This window comes from Dunckerocampus dactyliophorus, chromosome 9, assembly GCF_027744805.1.
Source record: "Dunckerocampus dactyliophorus isolate RoL2022-P2 chromosome 9, RoL_Ddac_1.1, whole genome shotgun sequence".
In the NCBI taxonomy this organism is placed as follows: domain Eukaryota; kingdom Metazoa; phylum Chordata; class Actinopteri; order Syngnathiformes; family Syngnathidae; genus Dunckerocampus; species Dunckerocampus dactyliophorus.
In genome coordinates this window covers 23,407,312-23,428,098 of record NC_072827.1, presented here as the reverse complement: position 1 = coordinate 23,428,098, position 20,787 = coordinate 23,407,312, and the positions used below count along the sequence as shown (strand labels likewise).

General features: G+C 41.4%; 1 protein-coding gene across 2 annotated transcripts in view; it reads left to right on the top strand.

Annotated features, from left to right (window-relative positions):
* The window catches only part of arhgef7a (Rho guanine nucleotide exchange factor (GEF) 7a), a 38,995-nt gene extending 21,443 nt beyond the window's left edge, over nucleotides 1-17,552 (top strand). Inside the window, exons 6-22 of one of the 2 annotated variants that reach the window (XM_054786892.1) lie at nucleotides 11-99; nucleotides 1,170-1,264; nucleotides 1,348-1,443; nucleotides 1,656-1,778; nucleotides 1,892-2,030; nucleotides 2,101-2,160; nucleotides 2,244-2,390; nucleotides 2,630-2,716; nucleotides 4,733-4,811; nucleotides 4,879-5,018; nucleotides 5,094-5,315; nucleotides 6,900-6,993; nucleotides 7,207-7,296; nucleotides 9,132-9,317; nucleotides 14,489-14,585; nucleotides 14,936-14,990; nucleotides 16,637-17,552. In XM_054786892.1, coding sequence (XP_054642867.1) covers nucleotides 11-99; nucleotides 1,170-1,264; nucleotides 1,348-1,443; nucleotides 1,656-1,778; nucleotides 1,892-2,030; nucleotides 2,101-2,160; nucleotides 2,244-2,390; nucleotides 2,630-2,716; nucleotides 4,733-4,811; nucleotides 4,879-5,018; nucleotides 5,094-5,315; nucleotides 6,900-6,993; nucleotides 7,207-7,296; nucleotides 9,132-9,317; nucleotides 14,489-14,585; nucleotides 14,936-14,990; nucleotides 16,637-16,759 — 1,922 coding nt within the window. In that variant the 3' untranslated portion in view covers nucleotides 16,760-17,552. Of the gene's footprint in view, nucleotides 1-10; nucleotides 100-1,169; nucleotides 1,265-1,347; nucleotides 1,444-1,655; nucleotides 1,779-1,891; nucleotides 2,031-2,100; nucleotides 2,161-2,243; nucleotides 2,391-2,629; nucleotides 2,717-4,732; nucleotides 4,812-4,878; nucleotides 5,019-5,093; nucleotides 5,316-6,899; nucleotides 6,994-7,206; nucleotides 7,297-9,131; nucleotides 9,318-14,485; nucleotides 14,586-14,935; nucleotides 14,991-16,636 lie in introns of both variants that reach the window. The other variant, XM_054786891.1, reaches the window with a different exon arrangement.
* Nucleotides 17,553-20,787: the final 3,235 nt, after the last annotated feature.

Sequence of the window (20,787 nt, the reverse complement as noted above, 5' to 3'; positions counted from 1 at the left end):
CTGTCCATAGACAAACAAGTGTCCCCAAGGTCTGGTACACTTAAAAGTCCACCTAAAGGCTTTGACACATCTGCAATTAGCAAGACATACTACAACTTGGTAAGCAGCTTCAATATTAATTTCAGGACCTGTGATTTCATTGATCTTTTTGAGGTATCAGGGGTAGTCAAAAACTCATCAGTGGCAAAGCTCGGGGGTGGACGAGTTTCGCCCTGAGTTACTCAAGGCACTGGATGTTGAGGGACTGTCTTGGCTGACACGTCTCTTCAATATTGCATGGAAGTTGGGAACATTACCTCTGGGTTGGCAGACCGGGGTGGTGGTCCCCCTTTTTAAGAAGGGTGACCGGAGGGTGTGCTCCAACTATAGGGGGGTCACACACCACGGTTCTCAGTCGGAAAAGGGTGGATTGCACCCTCCGGGTTGGGAGTGAGGTCTTGCCCCAGGTGGAGGAGTTCAAGAATCTCGGGGTCTTGTTCAGGAGTAAGGGAAGGATGGAGCGTGAGGTTGGTAGATGATAGACGGATCGGCGCAGCGTCTGCATTAATGCGGTCGCTTTCCAGGGCCATCATCGTGAAGAGAGAGCTGAGCCAGAAGGCAAAGCTCTCAATTTACCGGTCGATCTATGTTCCCACCCTTACCTATGGTCATGAGCTTTAGGTCATGAACAAAAGAACGAGATCGCGGATACAAGCGGCTGAAATGACTTTGCTCCATAGGGTGGCTGGACTCCTCACCCTAAGAGATAGGTTGAGGAGCTCAGTCATTCGAGAGGAGCTCAGAGTAGAGCCGCTGCTCCTTGACATCGAAAGGAGGCAGTTGACGTGGCTTGGGCATTTAGTTCGGATGCCTCCCGGACGCCTCCCTGGTGAGGTGTTTCTGGCATGCCCAGTCGGGAGAAGGCCTCGGGGCAAACCTAGGACACTCTGGAGGGATTATGTCTCACAGCTGGTCTGGGAACACCTTGGGTTCCTCCCGGTGGAACTGGAAGAGGTGGCTGGATACCGGGAAGTGTGGACTTCCTTACTGAGACTGCTTCCCTTGTGACCCGCACCCAGATAAGCGGGAGACAATGGAAATTGAATGGAATGGAATGGAATGATCTTTTTGAAAAAAAAAAAAAAAAGGAATGATCTTTTTGACTCAATTTACCCTATTTTGTATTGCAGGTGTTGCAAAACATTTTAGAAACAGAGACAGAATATTCCAAGGACCTTCAAAGCCTCCTCACAAATTACCTGCGTCATCTCCAGAGCTTTGAGAAGTATGACCATAGTGGAGTACAAATAATGAGGGGGAAAAAACACCTTTACTGTCTCACAATATGATGTCTCTCCGACTTGCAAGGTTGAGTGGAGCGGATGTATCGCTGATCTTGGGCAACTTGGAGGAGATCAGCACCTTTCAGCAGATGCTGGTCCAATCACTGGAGGAATGCACCAAGTAAGTGCTCCCTCTCCTCTAGCAAGGCCCTACTGCACCAGCACCCACGGTTTCATAACAAATGGAGAGCCCTCTAGTGTTGAATTATTATACTACAAGACGAGATTAAGGCATTTGTATTTACAGTACAGTACTCGTTGGTCACAATGTTACATTGTTATATCCAATGGACCGTATTTCATATTGTTATTTTGTTACTTTGTTTTTCTAAGGCTGCCAGAGAGTCAACAAAGAGTGGGCGGGTTCTTCATCAATCTCATGCCCCAAATGAAGGCTCTTTATGTGGGTTACTGCTCCAACCACCCCTGTGCAGTGAATGTACTCACACAACACAGGTCTGTGAACGCACAAGCTGCATTCAGTTGCATGTTATTAGCCAAGAACGACAGTTATTCTTAGATTATCAGTGTATTTGTGAATGAATTACTTGATCAATGTGTCCTTGCAGTGAGGTTTTGGGGGAGTTCATGGAGGGTAGGGGTGCCGTCAGCCCTGGGATCCTCACCCTGACCACTGGCCTCAGTAAATCCTTCATGAGGTTGGATAAATACCCCACTCTGCTCAAAGAGCTGGAGAGGCACATGGAGGTGCGTGTACATCTGCACCTTGTTGTGTCTTATTGATGTATGTTGGAGCATCATGTTTGTTGTCTTCTAGGAGAGCCACCCTGACAGAGGTGACATCCAGAAGTGCATGGCTTCTTTCAAAAATCTGTCGGTAAGGCCTCAGAGCATCATGTCAGTTGTAGCTTACGTAAACATGCACAACTTTTGAGTGATTGCTTACTTCCCTTGTGCCAGGCACAGTGCCAGGAAGTGCGGAAGCGTAAGGAGCTGGAGCTGCAGATCCTGACCGAATCCATCCGGCTGTGGGAGGGTGACGACATCAAGACACTTGGCTCTGTGCTGTACATGAGCCAGGTCCTGGTGCTCAATCCTGGGGCAGAGGTAGCACCAGTAATCGCTTCTTCTTCACCTGTACTTGACTCTCACAATGCAATGCACTATCACTGTACAGTCCAAGGCTGCAGCAAACGATCATGAGAAGGTTGAGTTATGTTATTTTGCATCTTGCCGCTGCCTGCAAAAGTTTGCTGTTACAGAGTTAAATAGTAGAAAATATTTTGGCAATTGTCTTTTATTATTTCCCTTCCCCTCCACACTTTTTACTCCCTTCATCTCTCCAGGAGAAGAGTGAGCGTTACCTCATGCTCTTCCCCCATGTCCTTCTCTTGTTGTCGGCCAGCCCCAGGATGAGCGGCTTCATATTCCAGGTTAGTGATGAGGAAGGTGCTCGCCAGATTATTATTCATGTTGACACCCCTCAGACTGTCGCCACAACTGAAATTGAAACTGAAACTAGCCATTGCTTGCACATTTACTTGTGACTTTCGCCATTGACATAAGGAAAATGAGCGATTTTTTTAACCTAGGGCAATTTGACGACATTTTTACACCATTTGTGTACATTTTTATTTTCTGTTTTCATATGATATTTTATACTCGTATATGTTACTTCGTAACAGAGCTGCTGTGGTAATTTTGTTGTATGTCTCGCCTAAAATCACAAAGCGCAAATCTTTCTTCCGGTGGCTAACAATCTAAAAAAAAAGAGAGACGTGGGAGAGTCCACTTTCTTACTACCGTGCTTTTATTTTGAAGCCTACTTTGCACTGAACAGGAAGACATTTAAATGCTGTGTAACTAAACAGTATTTGTGTCGCCGTTGTTATTTCACATTGCTTAACCCCCCATCGTACTTATTCAGAATCAACACGAATCAAGCAGAACTAGTCGTAATGAAACATTTCAAAGTCTGCGCCACAGATTACCTTTCCAAACACGTCTCAAATTATTTTTGCACATTCAAGTCGAATGTAGTCGGAACACAATACAGTTAGAATGCAGTCACCATATTTACAAAGCTCTTTGAACGCCGTATGGGTGCCATTCGATTGCTGCCCGAAGTCTGGTCGGAAGGTGCAGCATCATCAGGAATAGGAGCTGGCTCTTCAGGGACTTCTTGGGTTGCAGCACCTCTATGCTTTCCACACTGGAGAAGTCTGTAGGCCCCCTTTTTCCTTAGTGGTATAACGTGATGTGAATAAGGCGAGGCTTCAATGGTGAGTGACGTTTTAGCGGCAGCTGGCTCCGTTTTTATGTGATTATGCGGTGTTCCAAATTGCATCCGGACTCATTCAAGAGACAATTGGGACATTTTGACTGCATTTGAGGCGTTTTCAAGTAGCAATTGAAAGATTATGATGGCAATTGAAGTGCATTCCAGCTGAATTCCTTTAATATCGAAATATATTTCTGCAGCAATGGAGATGCATTTGAGCTGCAGTCCGGCTAATTTGAGGCACCTTTGGACACATTCTGGCAGAATGTGAAGTGGCTTGGCGTTTCAGTTTTTCATTGAATACCATCAGAATGGTTGGAATGCTGTTGGAATACCGTAAGAATATTTATAATGCAGCCCGACAGCAGTTTGAATACCACTCAATATTTTTCCATCTTGAATTCACCTTGAAAGTTTTTAGCCCGAGCAAAACATTCGTGCTGGCCACAAGAATGGGCCCAAATATTTGGAATGCACTCAGAATTTTTAGAAAGCACTTTGAATATCCAGGAATAAACCAGGATTTTTTATTTTGACGGCATTCCGGTGCATTACGCCTCTAGGATGACTAAGGTTTTAGCGACAACAAGGAAGTTCACAATATAACACGTCCACATAAAGAGACGCATTCTTCATAGAAATTATCGCTTTGGGTCTCAAATTTTAAGTCGACATAAATAGGCTGACCACGTACTGTATGTTGACATCAACTAACTGGGAACTTTTTAGTAATAATAAATGGACATGAGTTGGTCGACATACAGTCATGGAAAAAATGACTAGACCACCCTTGTTTCTTCAGTTTCTAGTTCATTTTAACACTTGATACAACGAAAGGTACCTTTGTTTGGACAAATATAACAATGACAACAAAAATAGCTTTAGGCAGTACAATGCTCTAGCTGTTCATGTAAGAACTTAAGTGATTTTGGTTATTATCAAATAAACCATGGACGTTGCTAGACATCAGGTCTTAAATTAAACTCTTATGAGCTATACTTGTTATCACCATTATATTTGTCCAAACAAATGTACCTTTAGTTGTACCACACATTAAAATGGGTCAATAGTCTAATAATTGTTTCCATGACTGTAGATGGGTTGTTGACTTAAGCGCGTTCCACTGTATTTTGGTTCCTTTGGTTCTCACTTCGCTTACCATCCACAGGGAAAATTGCCTCTGGCTAGCATGTCGGTGACCAAACTAGAAGACTGTGAAGCCCACAAAAATGCCTTTGAGCTCAGCGGTAAGCCATGTCTGTGCTTTGTTGTGATGCTTCAAATGCCTTTTATCAACATGGGCTTTTTCTGCAGGCCCCATGTTCGAACATCTTCAAGTGGCGTGCACTAATCAGCAGGATCTGCAAGACTGGGTGGAGCATCTAACACGACAGATCAAGCACACTGCAGCCACAGCGCCAAGCCACAAACCTCTCACTGTGCCCTGCCACACTGTCAGCATCACACACACACACTCTTGTCTACATTTGTTTGTTCTGCACTTTGTAATACACGCTTTGGTTCCACAGCTTCCCTCCCACCCCGTCACCCCTTCCCGACACGCTGAGGGTAGGGCCATGACCGTGGCCCCTACCTACCACACCCTGCCTCACCCCTCCTCCCACGGAACGTCTCACAGCATGATGATGTGGGGCCCGCTGGAACCCCCCAACACCCCCAAACCTTGGAGCCTGAGCTGCCTGCGGCCCGCACCCCCACTGCGACCCTCTGCCGCCCTTTGCTACAAGGAGGTTAGGTTATTTTTTATAGTTGATGTCGGTTAGGGGTTGGTGTGGCACAATCAACCTCTCCTCAGAGAATATACTGTGCTATAGTTGGAACCTCCCCCATCCCTCAAAAATTGCTTTTTTTTCTTTTTTCTAGCACATTTTGTAAAGTTTTCTGCTCATGCTAATTTACTCATCATAGGAACTTAAATCAATTAATTTAACCTTTTAAACGTAACGGAGGTTAGCTTAACAGGTTTGAAAAATGCTTTTCTTTATTTGTCTATCAAAGATTACATTTTGATGAACAACTTTAGATGGTAGAGAATACTTGGGGTGTCAAATTAAAGCATTAATTGCAAATAATTAATTAGTCATATTTAGGCATTATTTTTCTTTAATGTAATTTTACAGTTTCAGTATGCAAGTTGCCCTTTTCTAAAGTCAGTTTTTATGCATTGGCCTTCTTGTGCTTCAGTTGTCGAGGGTGGAAAACAATGGTCAGTCAAACCTGGAAGTGGACATTGATTGGCAGTCATTGTCCTCGGGCTTGTTTAGTATCAGCTGATAGGCTCCCATTGTAGTTGGGAGGGCAAGGTGAGGAGCAGTGCGTAGCGGAATGGAGACGAAAATGAAGGAGCATGTGAAAGTTGTCAGTCCAGTGAATGGGAAATTTACATTTCAGAAACACTCCAACGGAACCATTGATAAATTAGAGTGATATGTCTTCTTTGTAAGAAGGAGTTTAGCTTGCACATCAACACAAAGCACCCAGTCGTGAATGCAGCCACAGCAAGCGTTAGCAGAGAAGACATTAGCAATTTAGCGAGCCAAAACAAAGCTTTTTGGCACACTAAAGTCGAACACACCACGTATGAGCAAGTCTGCGACTGACAGGCTGACAAATGTTCTTGCGTGGTGATAAAGTGATAAAGTAAATATAGTGGAAGACGAGAGGTTAACTGAGGTGATGAAAACTGCGTCCAATGACCCATCATACAAGCCACAATGCAGGAATACAGTAACGACCAAAATCTGCGAGATGTACGACAAAAAGAAAAACAAAAATTTTGGTGGAGGATTTGCCCTACTGTGTTGCTATAACCGGAGATCATTGGACCTCAGCTGGTTCAGTGTTCAATACATGTATTGCTCAGAAATGTTTTCTTACTGTTTTTTGATTGGTTGACTTGAGCGCTTTCTATGGATTTTATTTTTATTATGTAATTACTTGGAGAGCACGCAGTGTCAGTGTCGGCCGGTTTGCTGGTCCTGAGCGGTGTGTATGTGACATGGACCAGCTCTCCTGATTCTGAAGGCCCTGGTCAGATTGCATTGGTATGGCAACACATAGAAAAATCTAACATGCAAATACACTACCGGAAGTAGCCTGTTGACTGTTTGGAAGAAATTAATATAGTTTAATGGAACAAACAGTAGAATTGAAGTTGTGTAATGAAATCGGTTCATTCTTTTTGAATAACACTGTATAGAGTTCAGTACAATTTGTTGGTTCAAATTTGTTGAGTATCACATTTTGCTCTCATTCTTCCTATTTTGATTTCATCTGGGCTTGAATTAAATGTTTTCTCTCTTCTCCATGTGCAGGATCTCAGTAAAAGTCCCAAGAGTGTGAAGAAACTTCTTCCCAAACGCAAGCCTGAGAGGAAACAGTCTGAGGAGGAGTTTTCCTTGAGGAAGAGTATGTTTGACACCTTGACTCTCCGTAGCCATAGGTTGTTATGCTGCACACTGTAACTAAACAATAGTGTGATGCAGTGCAGAAAACAACAAGCACAATAATAAACCTTGTTGAATGAATACCTCTCTGACGATCTCCATAAACTGAACATTATTATCTTGGTAGATTTTTTGATGACGAGGCAGTAACCCGTGTTTGTCCTGTGCTCTTTAGGCACAGCTGCTCTGGAAGAAGACGCTCAGATCCTAAAAGTCATAGAGGCCTACTGCACCAGCGCCAAAACCAGGCAGACGCTCAACTCCAGTAAGTAAAAAAAAAGAAAAAAGTCTTATGCAGAGTCCACATATACACATACAGTACACACATACAGTACACATACAAAAAAAATTCCTTTTCTTCCTTTTCGGGGTCAAAAACATCTCTATTCACATGATACTGTGTTTTCTGGCAAATTTTGCCAAGTCTGAGTACATTTGGTAAATTAGTATATTTAATAATATATCTGAATTAATTCTATGTTTAGAATATGCCGAGGACCACTAAAAAAACAAATGGGCCATGGGCTGCACTTTGAGCACCCCCGTATTACACAGAACCCAGTGAAGTGGGATATTTCCCTAACTGTGCTCTTTCACGCAGTGACTCGGCAGATTCAGGTGCTTCTGGTGTGACGTATACAATATTTGATGTACAGTGACAATTGCCTTCAAACAATAGTGCAGGAGAAGTGAGTGCGTGACAGGTGTTAAACTTCATATTACACCCATACACACAGGTGGCGTCCCACCTCTGTCACAACAATGATACTACCTGAAAGGGTGCACAATTGCTGTGTCACTTTCCTCCCCCCATTTATTGTCAATGTCAACGCAGGCCCCTTTCACACAGAGATGTTGCAAAATTGGCTCATCAGAGTTGTAACATTAGATACTGGATCTACTTGTGGTATGTGCCTTCTATACAAAACACAACGAAGTGGGTTATTGCAGCAACAGCGTGCACTTTAACACAGAAATATCCTGGAGTCAATTAGATGCATGACGACACCAGCGTCTAGAGTGATGTGTAAAATAATGTCAGACAGCAACAATTGCTTTCAACACAACAGGACGGGGGAGTGAGTGTCAAGTGTTAAACTTCACACACCAGTACGGGCATAGAACACCCTGGAGCGTGGATTATGCTTTTGTGTAGTCACTAAGCCATCCCCTCTGATGCTGTTTTGAACATTTTATAGCATTTCGCCATCGTGCGTGACGTACAGTTCTCTGCCAAAATGCTCTGGGCAATGTTTTGTCGACTATTTAGTTTGTTAGCTTCCTTCGTCATGAGCAAACAATGGTAAGTACAGACAGATGGGGAGTGCTTTTGGAAATAGAACTAAACAATGTCAGCAATTCAATGTCAACTAATCAACAGCCACTTTTATTGCATTCGTCGATCCAAATTGAGAGAAGGCGTTTCGCAAAGTTGAGCTGTACCCCTCCTGAACGAGTAAATATAGGAAATAATGTAAAAAAAAAAAAAAAAAAAAAAAAAGATGACCAATCACAGCCTACTGTCTGTGTCACTGCTACATGAGGTTAGATTTTTTTGGAGGTGCACGTAAAGCTACGCAGGACGGTTTTTGAGTGCGAGCCGGTGTAGTGTACGCTGGCGCCTCGATGTAGGAGCATAGCCCAGGCCCAGTTACGGCTCTCATACGACCTCAGAAGGTGCAAACGTGCAAGGTTGCCTTCATCCCTTGTTTCTTTTGATACCATTTATACATAACAACAACATATATATAACTGTGGAAAATCTTAGCTTTTTGACAGGCAGCGTAAAAGAGGAACAAAAAAAAAAAATCCTTGTGTTGATGTGAGCGTGCCCTCGTTTGTCTTGCTGAACTTTTATTATTAACACTAAAGTCCTGAACTGAGCCTTCTAACCGTATCTTCTCTTCCTTTCTGTCTCCTCCACTCATGACTCCGGTTGATCTTTTATTTCCATACTTTTCCTTCTCTCCATTCTTGTTGGTTTGCGTTGCGATTCCATCCATTGTCCCCACCCTACGATTTTTTTTTGCCATTTCTTTGCGCATGAAATCCCTGCCTACCTCCTCTCCCGTCCCTCCATCCTCCCCCTCCTAATCCTAGCATGGCAGGGCACCGACTTGATGCACAACCATGTGCTGGCCGACGCCGATCGGCCCTGCACGGACTCGCCGGGCCGCCGTAGCAGCGTGTCGCGGCCAGAGTTGTCCTCCGACCTTTCGGAGGACTCTGACTACGACTCCATTTGGACCAGCCACTCTTACCGGATGGGTTCGGTGCCACGCAAGAGCTGCATCTCGCACCAGAACTAAAAAGAATGCTCGGTTGCTGCCACCTAGCGCGCTTTGCTTACCTCTTTTTATTGTCGATGTTTTACAATTTATTTATTTTCAATTGTTAACTTATTTTATTTATTTTAGTTTGACAGGATGTTTAACGCATCTCCCTGTTGCCTTTGCCACTTTCCCTTTTCTATGTGCCTCCTCTCTCTTTCTGTAGCTGTCATGCAGTAAGTGTTTGCTAATTCCTGTTCGTTTATCTTGAATGTGACCCCATGTTTGGCCACAAACATGGGGGAACTCTCTTTTAGCCCATAATGCGAGAGAAAGAGCGATGTCGGTGGGATAAGAGGAGGTGGCCACTGAGCTTTTTCTGTCTGATATTCAGATGCAATTCAGGAACGAGTGTATTCTGTATGATGGTGTACGGTTTCTAGGCAGGTGGTGGTTTGAGAGCTCGTATGCTCCATTATAGCACAGATGCCAATCAAATTCTGTCATATACTGTATGTCCCTGCTGCCACACAATACAGCAACATGACATTTTGATGCCACTACACTCTTAGCATTGGTGTCGATGAACTCTATAGACATAGTGGGTTTAATTTAGAATATTCAGCTACTATACACTCCAAAAAATGTTTGTTAGTCATCCATTTCAATGTAAAATCCCAGTCTTTAATCCGGTTACGATGACTGCTTGGACAAAATACAAACAGAGAACTAAAGAATATAAAAATGACAGCAGAAACTCAATGCCCTTGTGTGATAGAATTTGTCTCTTATCGAAAATATAGTTTGACATTTTGGGAAATAGGCATACTTGCTTCCAACATTGAATAAGATGATAAATATCACTGTAATAGCAGTTGTTTTCATAAAACCTGAGCTTAGCTAGTAAGTTTACCCTTTCCCTCTTTAAATGTAATGAAATCTAGTATCAGTCCATATAAAACTTGTTTGATAAATAAATGAACGCAATATAACATGAAAAGAAAGATTTTTACATTGTGTTTTCCAGACAGAACCAGGAAGTTAGCTTTACCTTTCTGTTAAAGGGATTGTTTGCAACAGTTTCGCGGCTGCCGAGCGTGCTACGTAACTTTCGAACGTGTCAGAATTGTCGTTTGTTTTTATTTATCATGCGGTTAATTGATTTATTGATTATTGTGACAGGCCTACAAACACACTAGTTATGTTTGTTGCCAGCTAATGATAGAGATTTGACAAAGTTTAACTACTAACGTTAGCTATCATTGAATGCATAGTTATCTTAACAACAGAATGACTGCAAATTGTTGGTGCTGAATGTGCTACGGACACGTACGACACAGCCGTGAGTGACAGCTATGACCATTTTTATTGTGTTTAATTTGTAACTGTGAAAAATAGAGACTTTTTTTTCCCAGTTTTTGTCAGTTCTTTTATACCACTAATGGTAGTGTATGTTAGCCGATTTGGGGTGTTCTTATTTTTTTTGTTGTAAAATTTTTTTGTTTTGAGCCAGTTGCAAGCAGTCCCTTTTGAATGTCATAAAATCCAACATCAGTGCGTGTAAAAGTAGTTTGATTAATTAAATGAACCAAATATCACATGCAAAATTAACACATGCTTTTCCTCAGCTTTTCCAAACAGAACTAGGCTAGCTAGCTAGTAATTTATAATATATATAGTAGGAATGTCCCGGTCTAAATTTTTTGGCTTCCTAGCCGATCCGATTTTTTAATAGTCTGTGCCGAGCTGGTCTGGTACCGATCCTTTTTTTTTTTTTTAATAATAAGCTTTACAAATGTTGCAAACATTAATTTGTGGAATTCAATATGGTTGTAAAATTAGCTCTTCAAAGCATTAAGAATAATGCAACGAAAGTATTGCTGAATTAAATTTATTAAACAGCATGACCAACAATATTGTTTGGCTTTTGTAAGAAACATCTGTGAGTCAGGTCCGTCAACCAATAAAAGATCCAATAAAAGTCCAATAAAATGGGCGCGCAAAACACTTTTAGGGTAGGCCTAATCATTTGGCATGGCTATAGATGGATTTTTGGTGTGATTTGTGACATTTTTGTAACAAACTCTCTTCAAACAGTAATTTATTGATGGTCCCTAGTATAAAAAAAAACAGCTGTTAGAGCAGTACTTTCCCTACGAGCTCCCCACACAATGACACAGCAGTGGGCACAGTGAGGGGGAACTTATGCTGTAGCTATGGAGCCGAATATCCAACTTGAAACTACCTTCACGGTGCACCGCGGACATGTCTGCATGGTGGTGTTGTGCTTTCTTCTTCTTTCGGATGGCGGGAGTCGAGTGGCAACCAGCTTTGAGGCGCATTACCGCACCTACACTATCATGTTGGAGTGTGGCCCAGAGTTACGAACGTTATACGGCAACCGGATCGGCCCGATCTCGTGACGGTATTATTTTTTATTATTATTAAATACAGTGGATCGACAGGGGATCCCGATCCTGATGATCGGATCAGGACATTCCTAATATATATATATTATACATATTATATAATCCATCCATCCATTTTCTATGATGCTTATCCTACTCGGGTCGCGGGGGATGTGCTGGAGCCTATTCCAGCTGACTTGGGGCGAGAGGCGGGGTACACCCTGGACTGGTCACCAGTCAATCGCAGGGCACATGTATAATATGTAGTTATTATATATCAAATTAAATTATTATATAATATCTCTAATAAAAAAAATAATTTCAATAGTAAATCAATTTTTTTTTTGCTAGTAATGACATTAAAAAGTGTAAAAAAAAAACAAACAAACAACAAAACAAAATAAAAATGAAGATGTGTTCAGAGAGCTGCCCTTTTTTTATTATTACATTTTTATTTATTATTGTATGTTTTATTATTTTCATATATGGGTAAAAAAATTCAGAATTATTTGTACTTGTTTTAATACAGGCATATTCAATACTGTCAATTTATATTTTAATATAATCTTCTAGATTATGCTGGAAGTTACTAGGATCCTTTTAGAATGCTGGAAAACATTGCATCCCCTCAAAATTGTATGGCATGGGAATTCCCTAAATATGTCAGTCAAACAGTCCTAACTACTTGAAGTCAAAACGGTATAAATAACTTTGGACACTGCTGTACTTAAAAAGGACGTAACTTAGTCAGGTTAATCTAGGCTAACATAACCGCCTCCAACTGCATGCTGAAAGTGCAAAATTGTGAATACAAATTCTGCAACGGAACTAGTAGATTTCCCAAAATGTCCAAACAATACCAGTAACTTTTAAAGTGTGGTAGTTTGACTAGGTTAGCTTGAATTATTTTAAAAAAAAAAAGGAGAAGAAGAAGAAATGGATGTTCACAGCGAGCTAGCATGCTAGCCTGTTGTTTTTAACCTAATTAAAAAAAAAGTCTGGCATGCCTCAGTGTTGTCTGGCTTGTGTCACTATTTTCATGAAGAAGTATTTTTCCAGTGTTGGTACTAAAAAGTCCGGGTTGGCATCTACCATATGTAGAGCCGTATATAATGGTCTGTTTGTTTTGGTTGTATTTATTGTTTTGTAAACTGTTTAATTTATTTTGGTTTGTATGTCAATGTTTACAAAAGAAACTCTTGAAGAATTGTTTTCTTTTTTTTTTTATTTCTCTGGACAGTGTTTTTAAATTATTTTGCACAAACATGTAACAGGACGCGGTGGAGCAAGAATGTGTCAATGTATGCTGTACTTTTGGGTTACTTTTTTCGGGTCTACCTAGAGAGTGTATGATATAGTCCGTCTGAAGGGAGACTTAAATATTTAATGTTCCTGTAAAGTACATGTGGTTGAAATGCTCATCCTTTAGTGTTAAGTGCAAGCATTGAAGGGCCACAAAAAAAGATTTAAAATATTTATGTATGAACTTTAAATCTCAGACTGCTGGTCCCAGTGGGCTTGAAATGGAAAGAGCACATATTCCCTTTCTGTAAATACTAGTCGTTAATTAGCTTAGGAGGGAGGGAAAATATTCATTCAGTGAGTTTTTCTGCTACAGTGGAACCTCCAAAGTCGAACTAACCAGTGAAACCATGATTCATTGAAATTAAATAAACAAAGAAAGTAACTACTCAAGGCTTCGAAGTTGCCTGGAAGTTGATGCTCAACTGTGCCGAACCCTCAACACTTTTGTTTTAAATTTAAAAACAAAAACCGTTATGCATGTTTCGCACATACAGAATAGCTAAACCCAAATGATTGGTTATTTATTGAGAATACCATTTTTCATGAAACCGCACTAACTGTCCAGACAATGATTTAAGTAACATTTTAACATGAGAAGTTAGCCACTGTATGATGAAATGAAATAAAACCCAAATACAGTAAAAGTACATGAAATGGTGAGGGAACAGGAAGGTGTCACCCATTGTTGTTTATGGATTTTGGGATTAATAAGAAACGATTGTTTTTTCATACCTGACCGTTTCAACTGCTCACTCACAGTCTTTCTCAAGTGGTCACGTGATGTTGCTGTGACGTGTCTTGTCTTGAACTGTCAGCTATGAAAAATTAACTCTGGTCTGAAAAAAGAATTGTTTAGATTATATTATAATGAACCTCATGGGATGAATAAGTGTTCATTTGTGCATGGAATTGATCTTTTGCGGTTTTCATCACACTTCTTCTTTGCCAGCAATGGTGGTGGCACCACAAAAAGCCAAATAAATAGCAAATTTTAGGCACAATTTGCGAGCAAAAGTTGGGTTGAACCCCGACCCGTTGGACTTTGTAGGTTCCTGCTGTTGTAAAGACTATGACTGTCCTGTATCGTGCTCTACTTTGTGACAGTTGTATTGTTCCATGGAGTCAACATTTCGGGTCATGCAGGGTTGACAGCTGTCATTGTACTTTTTGACGTGCGCTCTGTTCACACGTGACTCATGTCTCTCTCTAACTCACGAACAAAACTAACGACGCCTTCCAAGGGTCCACTGTGGGATTGGTTCTCAGTCCCGTAAATGGCTGTAATATGAGTTTGGAATAAATATCTCATTTGCTATATGTTTTGGGGTCCTGGCTTTTACTTTGGAAGGAACATTTCCTCTATGCTTTCCCCCTTTTTCCCGACATTCTGCACTAACACACTTGACTATCAAAATATGGACTGTGTTTGTTCCGTTTGAAGTCTTTGAGTGATGTTTTTGTCCGGGAACAGGAGAACGGAGGGACACAGAGCTGCATGTGATCATTCCCGGCGAGGAGAAAGTCCTGCTGGAAGATTCCAGTCGCAATGGACAAAGTGCAGTGGAAGAGAAGTATTTGTTTTTATTTTTTACTGCGTTTCTTCTCTGTTCTTTAAAAAAAAAAAAAAACAGTAGGATATTACATAATATGCATATGGGTGGTATAGGTACACCTGCACAAAATCTTCAAAGTCGTCATTTCCAATTTTGTTCGAATTCAAAGAAGGCTGATGCTTAAAATAGACTGAAAGCATGAAGACATGCATACTTGGGAAAATGATTTTGATGAATAATGTAATCATAATTATAATTTATTCATATATATGTAAATCGGTCCAAATATTTATAATGGAATTATTATTGTTGTTGATTTTTTTGGACTGTATGGTAGAGTTTAATAAGTGTTTATTTTTATTTTGAAGGAGCCTCGTGGATGTGGTGTATGCACTCAGGGATGAGGTTCAGGAGCTAAAACAGGTGAATATTTTGATTTCAATATTTCATCATTCATATCATGTTAACCCGGGCCGCACGGTGGTCTAGTGATTAGCATGTGGGCCACACAGGAGATCGGGAAGACTTGAGTTCGAATCTCCGTTGGGCATCTCTGTGTGGAGTTTGCATGTTCTCCTCGTGTGTGGGTTTTCTCCGGGTACTTCGGTTTCCTCCCACATTCCAAAAACATGCATGTTAGCTTCATTGGTGACTCTAAATTGTCCATAGGTATGAATGTGAGTGTGAATGGTTGTTTGTCTATATGTGCCCTGCCATTGGCTGGCCACCAGTCCAGGGTGTACCCCGCCTCTCGCCCGAAGTCAGCTGGGATAGGCTCCAGCATTCCATGAGGATGAGGATAAGCGGCATAGAAAATGGATGGATATCAGGTTAACCCTTGTAGAAAAATGCAAAGAAAAAGCAAAACACTTGTGGAGTTAATCCCTGAAATGCTCATGATATGCTACTGTATGATTACCAGCACTTTTTGTCCTTTTTTCTGATTAACTCAGCAGGTTAGTTTAATAATAGTAGGAGGTCCATTTGTTCTTGAGACCCCCCCCCTCTGCCTGGGTTTAACTAATACATCAAACTGGGTATGAATGGATTGAACTGGGCATGAAACTATACCCGCCAGTCTTCATTGTGGGCGGATTTCCCTTACGCAACACGACATGAGCTGGAGCGGTCAGACACTCGTCTCCTTACAGTGGCTCTTCTCCAGCAGTTATAAAGGCGAGCTATCTGTGTATTGGACGGACGGCACATTAATTTCACCGTCCTTCACCCCCTGCTCAAGCTTGGCCAAGTCCGCCATAAACATGGCATGCGCCTCGTGGTGGCGTAGCAAGCAAATAGCAGACGTGAGGTGTACATTGGGACACCGGCTCATTTCACAATTTTTGGCAAGACCGGTGACCCGCTGCTTTAAATGCATATGATTATGGTTATCGGCACATTTTTCCTCTTCATCATCATGGCACACTTCTCTGGTGCTCTTCCCACCTGCCCCAAAAAACTCCACAAAAAGCCAAAGAAAAAGGAAAACAATCATTTAGATGCTTATATTCTACGGCTGTCAGCACATTTGACCCTCTTTGCCACCATTAGTTCACTTTGCTGGTGGTTTCTCCAGCCTAGAAGAAAAGCCAATGAAAAAGCAAAAGACTTGTGGCGTTATAACCATAATTGATGGTTAGACTCACCTAATATATTTATTTTCAATGTCTTGTTTTACTTATTATTTAATGTCTTCACGTATTCTAGCTTACCTATTTTCTTACGTTTATTGAAACAACAAAATGTATTCATATTTTGTATATACTTGTATTAGCTTTTTTTCTTATTTTAACGTTTTTATTTCTTCCTTTTCCTTAAGGCTGTACAAACACCTTCCTTCTTTTCACAGAAGGAAGAAGTGAAGTAAATTGAAACAGCATGTAAGCAAAGGAAGGGGTAGGATTAAATAACGTACGCTTCTTGGTGCTCCTTTTCAGACATGTTGAATTGTGCAAATGACCACGTGATGATCCTTAATGTAACTTGTTAAGCATGTCTGAAACAAATAAACCATGCCATTCCTTTCTTCCTGTTGGCCATCATGGTAGAATGTGTTTTCCTGTCTGCAGGACAACAAGAAGATGAAGAGGTTGCTGGAGGAGGAGCAGAAAGCTCGCAAGGACCTGGAGAAGGTGGTGAGGAGGGTCTTGAAGAGCATGAACGACCCCACGTGGGACGAGACCAACCTGTGAGGCTCCCTTTGACAATCGAGAGAAGATGAAAACATTCCTCAATCAAATATGAGGGCCACAAAGGACCTCGTCATCTCCAGTCAAGACACACATGGAGACTTCGCCTCTCCTTCTGTTTACAATCATTCCACTGAATGTACTCCAGTATGCTCCTTGAATGCTACTGACCAGTGACGTGTGGTGAGGTTCATGGCTGGTGAGGTACTGACTCCTTTGGAGGGTTTTTTTAATGTTGATTGCTCACTAAGAGGACAACCAAAAAAGAATAGACATTCGCTTTGGCTAAAAATATTTTCACTTCTTAGTCCCATTTATTTATTTTTTTATTAACTAACAAGCATTTGTGTTCTTACCTTTTATCTGTATATGAAGCACATGCACCCTCCTTCACCAGGAAAACTTCTGATACTTGGTTGTAAAAGTGCTCCATCTTGGCGGTCAAATTCATTCATTCATTCATTCAGCAGAGCATACAACTGTTTTGCATTTGACTTGTTTAGAAATCTAGCTGTAGCCAGCAATGCTGTTTGTGTATTTCAGTAAAGAAAAAAAATATTCTGGCTTTTCCTCTTTGCAAGGACGGCAGTTGACAAGCACCTTCCAGCTCATGCACGCTTGACCCCGTCAGGATGCATCGGTACTGCAAGTGCCTCCTGTATGACATTTTTGTTTTATTGTTCAATTAGCGAGAAGAGGCTGTAGAACACGCGTCAAACTCGTGTCCTGCAGGGCCGAGACGCTGCAGGTTTTCTCTCCAACCAGTTTCTTCAGCAGGTGATTTAATTGATGAGCTCCTTCCCTCAAACTGAAGGTGTTGATCATTAAAATCACCTGCTTTAGTGACTGGCTGGAAAGAAAACCTGCAGTGTCTCAGCCCTCCATGGCACGAGTTTGACACCCCTGCTGTAGAAAGTCATGGTGTATTAAAAAAAGTTTCTGCAACATATTACTGGCGACGTGCTGACAAACTGGCAGGCGCCATGAAGCCACTCTGTGCACGATAGGTGAGGCTTGCGCACTAAGCCAGAAGCCATGCTCACGGTGGCCTCATCTTCGGTTTCCGTCCTGTATTTTATCGAGAAATGTGCAAACTTAACTTCAGAAAATGTAAAAAATGATTGGAATAATACAGAAAATACATTTGTATGACAGTTGAATGGACAGATGTTAATATTTATGTCATGTTATTGTTTGTATACTTTTTTTTTTTTTTTCAAATTTGCATCATGACAAGTGAGGCTCAGCCTCACCTGCATCCCCTGACTGCACGTCACTGGTGCTAATACATGATGTTAATGGTACACGCGTGAGCCTCTACCTTGCCTTTCATAAACTGTTATTTAATTAAGTCTCTGACTGTCATAAGCTTTGTTCATGTTTATTTTTGCAGTTTGATGTGCTATGTGTGGACTTCCCGAGGGAAGTGCTCCATTATTAAACTTGTATAGTGTAAATATTGCACAAAAAAGTAACTTTGGGAGATATAAACAAGGATTTGATTTGCTTTGTTTCAGCTCCACACATTAATAAAGTCTTTATTTTCACTTTTTGTTTCACACACTCAATAACAAGTAATAAGTAGGTATACATTTTTAGGACGGCAGTGGCTCAGGAGGTAGAGCAGGTTGGCCGGAAACTGCCAAGATTTGTTGTGTGCCTGGGTAAGACACGTAACCACCTTGCCTCCAGTGCTGCCCACACGGTGCGTGAATGTGAATTCATGTTGGGTGGTTGCAGCCATGTTTCCGTCAGCCTACCCCAGGGAAGCAACAGATGTAGTTACACATCACCAGTGTGTGAGGATTGAATGAATAATGGGTTAACTTCACTGTGAAGCGCTTTGGGTGCCTTGAAATGCACTATATCAAATCTAATCCATTATATTATATTCCATTTCAAGTAGCCTATAATAGAAACTATACTGCTCACGGAAAGTTAGGGATCTGCTCAACTGTTATGTTAGAGAACAACACGGTGTGCGTTAAGTATTGAACATGTTGGACGAGCATTCAAAACTAGAGAAGCTCAAATTAATTTCACCTGTAAAGTGTAGCACATTTTAGGTTCATCCTGAAATGTAGCTGAAATATCCCTAACTTCAAAACAAATAATCCTTTAAGACAATAATCCAATACAAATCATTTGTCACCATTTTACACCTTTGGAGCACACCTTGAACTACTGCATAAATACTCTTTCGAAATACTTTGGCTTGTCAAGCCATTTATGGGCCTGGCTTCTGACCGCCATTTTTAAAATCCAAAATGGTGCCATTTGAACCCATGATGATACTATTCCGACAGGGCAAACGTATTTTTATATTCATATGTTAGGCCTGTTGATAAAATAAGATTTAGGATGGATGGATAGATAGATAGATAGATAGACAGTTGTAGATAGTCAGACAGTTGTCCATCTGGTCCAGCTGGCCTGGGGCATCTTTTTTAGTTGATTTTGGGTAGGTTGAAAAAAAGTTTCTACCACTGCAGGGTTTGTTAGCGCTAACAATTCTTTGTTTATTGTGATGCAGTGTCTTCCTTGCCAGATACACAAAGCCTTTCCATCAATGGTAACACTGTGCCACTCAGTACAAGCAGAAATACTCAATTTCTGTCTGCAGGCTTGGCAGCTCCACATTTACACCACCAGGTCATGCTGGTCCTGACTCTTTGGGCCCTCATATGCGTCTCTCCTTGCCTGCTCGGCTTCTAAAACGTTTAGTTCACCCTCCGTGTATTCAGGCTAAAAAAAATAAGGTTCTGGATCCTCATTTGTACTAAAGAGTCTACCATAATTAGAGGTAGCAAACACAGAACACACTCTATGCTGTTGTTGATGGGAGTAGCATTAGTTGCTGTGTCCTTTGTAAAATCACCAAAATACCAGAAGTATTACATGTTATCATGAATGTGCATGTATATCAAACATTATTGGAGGTTTTTCAAAGCGAATCCCAATGTGCATTGTCCAAAACTGCCAGCGTGAAGTGCCAATTTAGAACGCACGGAAAGGGAAAGACCTGTGTTCTTGTCCCACATCGAGATTGTGGATGATGGGCGAAATTCCAAAAAAGTTTTCCTTTCAGGTTGAACTAGTGTGTGACTCACACTTAATGTAGTCTGAATGCTGGATTCTGTCGTTTATTTAATAAGATTAATTGTCTAGGCTACGTTAGTTTTTTGTGCTTTTCTGCATGTTTCCTTCACATCAATCATGGGGAAAAACAGGTTCTTCCAGACTATTGTCCTTCTCAAGGATCAGTTAACTACGTGTACTTCCCTCTACTACAATCTTAAAGGTAATTTTGCTTTGACTACTTCTCCGTGACACTTTTGCAACAAAAAAAAAATACTTTTGTCACTTTCTGTTGTTTGTGTTCTGGTTTATGCTGTCTGTGGTTGTTGTTGCCTGGTTTGTTCTGTAACTGTCCTTTTTTTTCTTGCCCTGACCGCTGTGGTTTCTCCAAACAGCTCTCCTCCCTCTTGTGCCAAGCGCAGGTGTGTCTTGTTGTGTAATTAGCAGGTTTGTGATAGAATAACCGACGTGACCGAATATCCGGTTTGCCAAGCGAACGCTTCAGCTGCGCCGGTAGAAGCCGTCTGTATCGATAATTGATTGTGGAGACGTGCACCAGGTATCGCGAGAGAAGCAATCGGATGGCAGGAGTGTCTTTTAAACTACGCTAGAGCTTGGCTCCTGGTGGAAGTATAGCTGGAGCATGCGTGACAGTCCTAGCATATAGCAGGCGCCAGTCACGGTGAAACATTCTCAACACATCGGCGGAAAAAAACTGAAGTTTGTCATGTTTTGGGATTTTACAAGAAGTGTGAAAAACCTGACCAGCCAGACAACAGAGGCAAGTATGTTAACTTTTTTGTTTTGTAACCTGTTTACTTTGAAATGTTGCACCTTTGTTGCCTACCTGGAGTGTTGAAAACGCTATGTTCAGTCTGAAATGTTGCACGCTTTCTATTGTTAGGACAGCTAACAGCATTTTCCTTGTAATCTGTGCTTGGACACTTTGCCAC